Raw genomic sequence first — 9,078 nt, forward strand, 5'->3', positions numbered from 1 at the left:
AAAGAGGTACAAACCACAAAGTTTAACAGCCAGCCAGGGTTGTGTGAGCCAAGGCTCACCTGCTTTGGGATGAAGTGACACAACCACCCCTCCAGGTGTGCACAGAGCAGCACCAGCAGGGAAAGCACCCCCGTGCTCCAACAGTGCAGCATCTTTGTGAAACACCACCCCACCCCACTAGGGACAGACATCTGACTTCTACAGAAAGAAGGCTTTAGACCTGGATAAAACACAGTACTTTGGTTTTTAAAAATTATCTTTAAGAGAAACAGTGCGTTAAAGCAGCTTAACTCTACACAGACACAGCCCTGGCAGAACACCAGCCCAGCAGTGACCACAAGCACGTTGTATCCATAACCACGGCACGTGTGTGCCGTTCCTGGGGGCACAACAGATGGAAAGTTCCACCAACAACTGTTTCTCATGAATGGGGACTGGATTAGAGAGCAGGAGCCTGATTTTCACAAGTCCCCAGGACAGTATTCTCACTCCTGCATCAACTTCCGTTACTTTTCCTTGTGTAAGGCAGAGAACCAACCTGCTGACTCCAGCACATACAGCTACACTCCAGGAGAATACAGTCAGGGCTCTTCCACTGCTCTTGCAGGGAATAATTCTCTTTCCAAATGTTGGATCATCTCTACGACAACTTTTCTGCACTAAAGGGGAGGTTTTGGGTTAGAGATGTCCCATCCAGGACAGTATGGATAAAGCTTATTTAAGATCACAACCTGCTTGCACTCCTCCTGAGAGACTTTCAACTCCAAAGAATTGCGATTGTCCATCCCACAAACACTACAGACAAGTTTTATAACACACAGTAAAACAGGGGAACGGTTCCTCCCAACCCCACTTTGCTAACACTGCCACGAGCTACACTACCCAGGACTGCAGCGCTGCAGGGGCGGCTGAGCCCGGCCCTGCCCCTGCCTACTCCTTCATGCGGAGCAGGCCCTGCAGGATGTTGATGGGCAAGGGGAAGACGATGGTGGAGTTCTTCTCGGCGGCGATGGTGGTCAGGGTCTGCAGGTAGCGCAGCTGCAGCGCGGCGGGGGACTCGGTGATGACCATGGAGGCCTCCTTGAGCGCGCGGGACGCGTTCATCTCCCCCTCGGCCGCGATCACCTGCACGGGGAGACAGGCAGCGTGCCCTCAGCCCAGCACCCTCAGTGCCACTCCCTGCTGTTCCACCAGGCTCCTGTTTGCTCTCCCTGCCCTCCCTCCTGCGTTCCTCCCACCCAGACCACAAAAGCTGGGTCTTTGAGCACAGGTCTCGAATGCCAGGGGAGGATTTGTTCTGTCCTCAAAAGCCTCTGTGCTTCTGTCAGCACGGCCTCTCAAGAGCAGCAGCACTGCCCCTGGACAGCTGAGAATACTTTCCCCTTAGAGCTGTATTTTTCTGGATCTACAAGGGCAGAAGGAAATGTGTGTTTCTCACTGGGGAAATACCTTTCTATTCCCTCCTTTTTTTAAGTTCTGGGTTCATTAGGGACAGAATTGTGGCCTTTCTGCATTGGGGCTATAAATAATTTCTGAGTCTTTGTCAAGGACAGCTGGGTTGGAGATGGCACTGTTGTAACATGGAAGTTACTGGTGAGGCAATTCCTGTGTGTCAGCACAGGCAAGGGCACAGTCTCCTACAGAGTCCTCCTGCAAGGGCACAATATTCTTTTAAACATCAGAATAATTAATAATTAAGAAGTTATGAAGTAATTAAGCATCAAAATTAATTTTTAACACAATCTGGCTAGGGAACCTTCACCTTGCACATCACCACATGGAATCATTCACGAAGGAAATACCCTGGTGCTGGTGCCCTTACCTTGGCTCTGGCCTCCCGGGCAGCCTCTGCCTCTGCAGCCATGGCCCTCTGCAGCTGCACGGGCAGCTTCACGTCCTTGATCTCCACACGCTCCACCTTGATGCCCCAGTCATCCGTGGCCTCGTCAAGCGTGGCCTGCAGAAGGCAGGACAGGAAGTTAAGCCACACACCCGGCTCCAACTAATGCCCAGATCTGAGGAATGAGCAATTAAACCAAATGAGTTATCTTAGAATTCCTGGACTTTAGGGCTTTAGTACTTCTATTATGATTTGATAATTATAAGAGCATAACTGTTGTAAGCTAACAAAACCCCCACAGAGCTTGATTAATATCCTGAAGGAATTCTGTGGTATAATTTCCTTCAACAGCAAGAACTGACACAATGATCCAGGGAAGGCCTCCTCTCCTGGATCCCTCATTCCCACTGGTCCATTACTGCTTTAGTCGCCCATTTTTATTTTAGGGAGTGCCATCCCAAGAGATCTTGAACAGGGCTTTGCCTAAAGCTCCAAACCACAGCTCAGGTTATCCCTGGATGTGATGGAGCCCCAAAGCTCGTACATGCATGCTGTGTGCAATCTCCTCCCGGTCAGAGAGGATCTCAGACAGGTTCTTGGTGCCCAGGACGTTCCTCAGGGTGGTCTGTGCCAGCAGGCGGGTGGCAGAGTCGGCGTTGGTGATGTTTGCCACGGCCAGGGTGGCGTTCTGGACCCGGTAATAAACCACCCCGTCCACGTTCACCGTCACCGAGTCCTTGGTCAGGATCTGGACAGCAGAGAATACTCAGTAAATACAAGGTTAGTTATTAGGATAATAACCCATTAGTTTTACTAGACCAGCTCCTGGGTTTTCCACTGTCCTGAAAACAGAAGCCCTTGTGCACATATGCTGCATGTGAACATGTCCCAGTGCTCACAAACCTTCCAGCACAGCTCTGCAAAGCTGAGACTAAATATGGGATTAGAGCACTTCTCAGGGGAAAATACATTCCATGAGCTTTGCCATAATGTTATTTTTAACTCATGTCTTCGAATTCACAGTCATACCAGCAAGTCATACCAGGGCCAGGAAAAGGGAAAAAAGCAGAAATTGTTTACCCTGAAACACAACTTCACCTGGGAAGGTCTAACCTGGGACTCTGGACCCAGGTAGGTCCCTGTGCTGCATTTCAGGAAGGTTTAAGCAGAGCTGTGTGAGAGGCAGCCTGGCCACAGGGACTGGGGGCTCAGTACCTGGGGATTTCCAGACAAGCTGCAGAGGAGATCCAATGTGGGAACATCCTCTGAGTCTGAGCCAAGTGAAACCCTGAATGAAACACTGGTATGTTAAGTGAAGGATGTACTTGCACAGATAAAGACAGGTTTATTTGAAGGGCTGCAAGAGGGTACCCTAGAAAGATGCATTGATGTTAATTCCACTTTAAAGTTAAATTAAAAAGAATTGCAGGATGCTGCATGAACATGGGAAGGGGTGTCCTCATTCCATGTTAGACAGTTCCTATTAGGTTATTTGATGAGAGAGGGATGAGTGAATTACTCAACCTTCAAGACTTACCCTCTCTGCCCCTTCCCAAACCACCTTTCAGCAGGCTTTCCATAACAGCACAAGCCAAAGAATGGGCACCACACACAGAACTCGTGTTGAACACATAAAAATGGGTATCTGCCTCTACCCACAGAACACAAACCTAAATCCATAAGCATAATTTAATCAAGTCAAAGTTAAAACCGTATTACTGATGGCTTCACTAATGGCACATCAGCAGCTGCAAGCACATTCTGCCTGCCAGTGATTAGGTTTCTCCCAATTACCCTTTAGAGTGTATCAGGACAGCTGCCATTTGTCTCAATCCACAAGGAACAACGAGCAACAAGCCAAGGAGCAAATCTGACAGGAAACAGATGCTGGACCAGCCAGGCTGTATCAAACCCCTCTGCTTGAAAAACACGCCAGATACACGAGGATACAGTTGTAACCATCGAGATACAATTGTTCACTAACGGATTTCTTAGAGGGCCCCTTGGTTTTTCTTCTTTGTTACCCATGGAGTTGGCAGCCTGACTTCAGCTGGGTTAATGCTGAGAGACTCTGACACAGAATTAAGAGGTCAGAGGAAAAACAGGCTAGAAATTAATTTTTTTGTTCTTTAGCACCTTCAAGCTGAAAGACATCAGATGCCATGAGGTGTGGTGGTACCTCCTCCCTCACGTTCCAGGGCACAGAAGCCCCAAAGGGAGCTGACCCCTCATTCCTTCAACTTGCTATAAATAGCATTTGATGTATGCACCCATTTCACCCCAGTATTTTAGCTAGTCCATACATCCAGATAAATGGGCACAGGACACATCACTGCTGCATCTGGAAACCTTCCAGATTTCACAGAGGCAATTAGGGAATGTTGTACCAAGCCCAGCACCCCTGGTTCCAAAGCCCTCCCTCCCAGCTCTCAGGCATATTAAATTATCTCATTTGCTCCTCAGAGGGCAGCATCACTTGTTTTCCTTCAGTGCCCTTCTCTTATTGGATGACATTTCCAAGGGATATGTGTATTCTTCACAATATATTGCACCAGCACAAGAAATCTCTGTTTAAACTACACATTCCCCAATACTGAGAGGGGACAAGGAAAAAGAGAGTGCACAGAATTCTGCCAGGGCTTTGTCAGATGCAAACTCACCTCCTGGGGAGGAATATCGAAAGAGATGGTTCTCATATCAACCTTGATGAAGCTGTCTGTGCAGGGCAGGACGAAAAACAAACCTGTGCCAAAAAATGCGTTTGAGAAGATGTGAAAACATCAAAGCAGAGGAAACTCACTGCTGAAATCAGCTGCAATCCCAGCACCGAGCCCGTGCAGCTCTCTGGGAGGAGCTCAGCACCACAACGCTTGTCATGGCTGCCAAACCAGGGCAAGGCTTTCAAAAACATGTGGGGAAACTTCAGTTTGTCCAGGTATCACTTCTTCAGAGATTTTTAACGTTTGGGAAAAAGACCCCAAAGCTGTTAACAGCTGCTTTGAAAAATGCCCCCCAACAGAGTTACTTGTGGGGCCTAATTCTGGCAAGCAGAAAGTATCAACCTCCTTTTGTTCACTGATCATTGAAATCCTTGAGCTTTACAGCAGGGTGGAATATTGCAAAACCTGGGTGAAATGAAGCAAGAAGTTCTTGTCCCTTTCTGTCACTCTGGGCAGCAGGAGCAACAGCTGAAAACAACATTCTTGCAGGTCCCAGAGTTTCTAATGCACACAGGCAACTTTTCAAAACCATCCTTTAATGGTTTCTGTCACTTTTGAAGGGCACCAAGGCTCTCAGACCAACTGGGTTTTAACTGATAGATCAACCTTCTTTTCTTCAAGTGCATTTGATGCCATTATTCCTCCCTTTACATTCAATGCTTTTGACTCCACCTGCACATCACACATTACCAAAGCAGAGCCGGGCAAGGCTCACAGATAATTAGTGTAATTAGCTGCCTTCTCCCCAGAAAGGATGAATCACAGAACACTCTGAGCAGGAAGGGACCCACGAGGGCCATCGAGCCCAACTGCTGTTGTAACACATCCTCTTACTGGAAGTTACAGAACTCTTGAGAAACCCATTCACCACTCTCCTGCAGTGCCCCTGCCCAGCTCCTGCTCTGCCAGTGGCTACTGAGAACAGACCCTCCCCAGGACTTACCTGGTCCCTTGGCTCCCCCTTTCAGGATGCGGCCCAGCCGGAATATGATGGCGCGCTCGTACTCCTTTATGATCTGCAACAGATTGAGGGGTGTCACGCTGGGGTCTCCAGAAGCCACAGGATGGATTCCAAACTATTACTCACCAGTCTAAGACAGCCTTGAGCCTCACATTTAACACACTGGCTGCTCTTGAGAATTTTAGCCTAAACTTTATTGTCAAAGAGCAAAAGGAAAAACCAGGACGATTTTCCACAAGAAATACTCTTCAGACTATCACCAGGATGTCACCTGAGCAGGTCCAGGCACTAGCAGCTGCCATCAGGAATATCCTGGCAACAACACAACAAAGTGCAGTATTTGTGACCCAGCAGGGATTTTTTCCAGCTCCAGATCTGATGCTGTACATCAGCCAAACCAGGAGGAAATAACTCCTCCTGCCTGGAAACTGGAAACACCAAGCTCCAAGTGATCCCAGATGACACAGTGTCTTCAAATGTGTCACATACAGCCACAGCTAGGGACAGACTTGCATATTTATAATGCCACACTTCATACTTAGACATATGCATAGATAGGGATCTCCTTAAAAAAGTAAAAATCAAAGTATCAGTCCTCCAAGAGTAATTGTGGGTTCTTGCAATTATTGTGACTTCCCAGCTTAGCTCACGTGCTAATGACAACGGGGCAGACGTAGTAAAGACGCCAGTGCAGGAATCATTTGGACAAAATATGGTAACAGCACTTTTGTTTTTGGTGTGAAGATGAATGCACTGAAGAGCTGGGTCTGCTACACACTGCCTGCTCCAGTTCAAGAGAGAGCAGGGTGGGATTAATTTGAGTTGAAAACAAGTTACTCAGACTGAGAACAATAATAACCCCTCTGCATTGCTTAAAGCTTTAATCCAACTTAGCAGTGAACAGTTTTACCTTTATGCACATCCAGATGGATATGGGAAATGTAAGAACGGTGAAAACCAGCGAGGTGATCACCAGGATCCATCCACACACACCGAGGCCAGGATCGCCCTCCTCTGCAGGGAAAGAGCAGAAATGTTCCGAGTTTTAAAACCAAGAGTGCCTGTTAAAGAAAGTGCCTAAACTGGGTATTTATGTTGAATATTCCTTGAAATAAGCCACTATTAGCACTATTCCTCTGGCCAAGTGCATTCTGTTTAGCTGAGAAGTCAGATTGTGCCATGATGGGGGGTGTTTCACAGTACAAGAAGTGAGAGAGATGCTGTCTTGTGGGAAACCATCTCCAACCATGCCACTGGAATTTTCTCCTGAGTTAAAATGCTGGGAAGCCCACAGCTCGGATTTATAGACTGCTGTGGTGTGCAAATCAAGACAACCTATAAAAAGCAAAAATTCTCGAGCAATCTCTTTAAGAGATAAATCACAAGGAGAAGGAATATATAAAAAAAATTAATTGAATCAGCCTTCAACGCCTTTGACGCTGACGGGAACAGTCACCGTTACTTTAGCAAGGATTTATCACTTGGATCATCGAACAGTATTAAGAATTTATAATACACACTGAGTGCTGGAGGCTGAGAGGGCAGGGGAAAGTTCTCATTAGTGCTTGAGGTGTGGCACAGCCTCCAGTTGTGATTTACTTCCTCCTGCAAAGGCTCCACAGTCCAAAGGAGCACATGGCTGTCAAACAGCAAAGACGTGCCTGGGCACCAGGAGAGGGAGGACCTTCCCCCAACCCTGCCAACAACCACCTGACTGAAAACAAAATGCTGCTTTCAGTGAGATCTGAAGGTCTTCACAGATGCTCCTCAGAGCCTTTGGCACAAGAAATAGCCAGAATCATGACATCTAATAACCAAATCTATGTCTAATGCCATTTGCCCTGTACTTTATTGTGATCACACATGGGCTGCAGGAGAAACCACATCAGCAGCACGTTTGGGAAGGGCTTGATGTGTCCGAGATGAGGTTGGCACCAGTGTCCATGGTGAGGAATTAATAACTAACATAGTTACAGCATGAAATGCAGATCTTCTCCCAGGATACCAGCACTAACATGTGCCATTAGGCACGAGGCCTAAGCAGGTCTACAGTTATTTATACAACAACTCAGATTACCCAGCCAAAGGCTTCCTATGCAAAGCCATCTTATATTTCCTCCTCCGGTTGCAAACGAGAAGACTATAAAATAAATCATGACTTTTCCGTTGCCTGAACAATGGAAGCAACAGGAAAACAGTCCAGCTTCCAGTGACTGAAACTGCGATTCAGTCAGTTCTGCGATTTCAGTGCATCATCTCCAAAACGCCCTGACCTGGTCCCACTCACACCTGCTGACCGCAAGGCCAAAATCCACTTCATTAATGACACCAAGAACTAATAATTAACTACAACTTCACTGCCCCACTTGAGGAAATGTAACTGATTTCTCCCACTCTCCCCAGTGTCCTCTACAGACCCCTGTGCTGCAGTGACCAGCACCGGTGCTGTCAGCAGCCAGTCCCCGGACTCTGCCCCATCTCGTTTACTGGTGCGGCGCCCCGGGAGTTACTCATGTTGACTCTGCTCCTCACTATTTGCGTAGCTTTCCCCTCAGCGATCCGAGTTACCGCACGGGAAAGGAAATCACAAACAACCCCCGAGCTGCGCCAGCGGGGTGATGCTCCGGCACCTCCCCGAGGGCGGCTCGAGGGGCCGAGAGGCGACGGCACTGCCGGGAATCGACACTTGCGGGAATCACGCCCCGTTAGGCGGGCGGGGCAGCGGGCGCAGCCTCCCGTTAGCCGGGGCTGGGGGCTCACACCCCCCTGTTCACCGCGGCTGGGGGTTCACTGCCCCGTTAGCACAGCCTGGGGGCTCAGAATTCGCCGTCATCGCGGGCTGGGGCCGCTCCGGGGCCGGTCAGACCCCTCGGCGCCCGGGGCTGAAGGAACCGGCGACCGCTCCTCGCTCCTCCCGGCGGGCTTAACTCTGCCGAAGGATCTTCAAACTTTCCTTCGCGACCAAATAAGACAATCGCTGAGTAGTAATTAAAACCGAAACAAACGGAAAAAACCCACCCCAATCGGGGAGACAGACACGAAGGCGCCCCGCGCTCGGAGCGGCCGCTGAGGGGCCGTTTGGGGACAGCCCCCTCCCCGCTCCCCCTGCAGCCGTTACCTGGCGCCCGCCGGGACTTGGTCGGGAGCCCCGCTTCGTGGTCCGCCATGGCCGCCGCGTCCCCTCGGAGCCCCCTCGGCGTGTCCTCGGAGCCTTGGCCGTGCCCGTCGTGCCCTCCGCGCCCCCTCAGAGCCGCCGCCGGCCCCTCACGGCTCCCTCAGCGCCGCCGCCGCCGCCGCCACGAGCCCGCCCCGCCCGCGGAGCTCGGGGTGTGGCCGCGGCCGCCGCGCGCCGCCCGCCCCGCCCCCGCCGCCAGGGGGCGCCCCCCGCGCCTGAGGGGACGGGGAGCGGCCCTGAGGGGATGGAGGGGCCGCCATGGCGGGACCCCCTGAGGGGCTGTGGGGGCGGCCCTGAGGGGACGGCGGGGGTCCCTGAGGGGATGGAGGGATTGCCATGGCGGGACCCCCGCCCACAGCACTGGGCTCGAGGGGCAGCGGCT

At 50.4% G+C, this 9,078-nt stretch overlaps 1 protein-coding gene across 1 annotated transcript; it reads right to left on the reverse strand.

The window, feature by feature from the left end:
* Positions 1–238: 238 nt before the first annotated feature.
* STOM (stomatin) lies at positions 239–8,751 on the reverse strand. The gene is made up of 7 exons (XM_050320129.1): positions 8,640–8,751; positions 6,432–6,535; positions 5,504–5,576; positions 4,501–4,583; positions 2,385–2,588; positions 1,823–1,957; positions 239–1,125 (listed from the first exon to the last, which is right to left on the reverse strand). The coding sequence occupies exons 1-7, from the start codon at positions 8,686–8,688 to the stop codon at positions 931–933; spliced, it is 843 nt and encodes a 280-aa protein (XP_050176086.1). The 5' UTR covers positions 8,689–8,751; the 3' UTR covers positions 239–930.
* Between the last annotated feature and the right edge of the window lie 327 nt (positions 8,752–9,078).

The sequence above is a fragment of the Myiozetetes cayanensis genome, unplaced genomic scaffold (genome assembly GCF_022539395.1).
Source record: "Myiozetetes cayanensis isolate MyiCay16 unplaced genomic scaffold, myiCay2020 scf23, whole genome shotgun sequence".
NCBI lineage: Eukaryota > Metazoa > Chordata > Aves > Passeriformes > Tyrannidae > Myiozetetes > Myiozetetes cayanensis.

Excerpts from the sequence above, each read along its gene's own strand:
- STOM (XM_050320129.1), bottom strand. The coding sequence starts at position 8,688 with ATGGCGGACCACGAAGCGGGGCTCCCGACCAAGTCCCGGCGGGCGCCA. Across the intron at positions 2,589-4,500 it reads TCGATATTCCTCCCCAGGAG|ATCCTGACCAAGGACTCGGT; the intron begins GTGAGTTTGCAT and ends TCTGCTGTCCAG. Across the intron at positions 1,958-2,384 it reads AGATTGCACACAGCATGCAT|GCCACGCTTGACGAGGCCAC; the intron begins GTACGAGCTTTG and ends TGCCTTCTGCAG.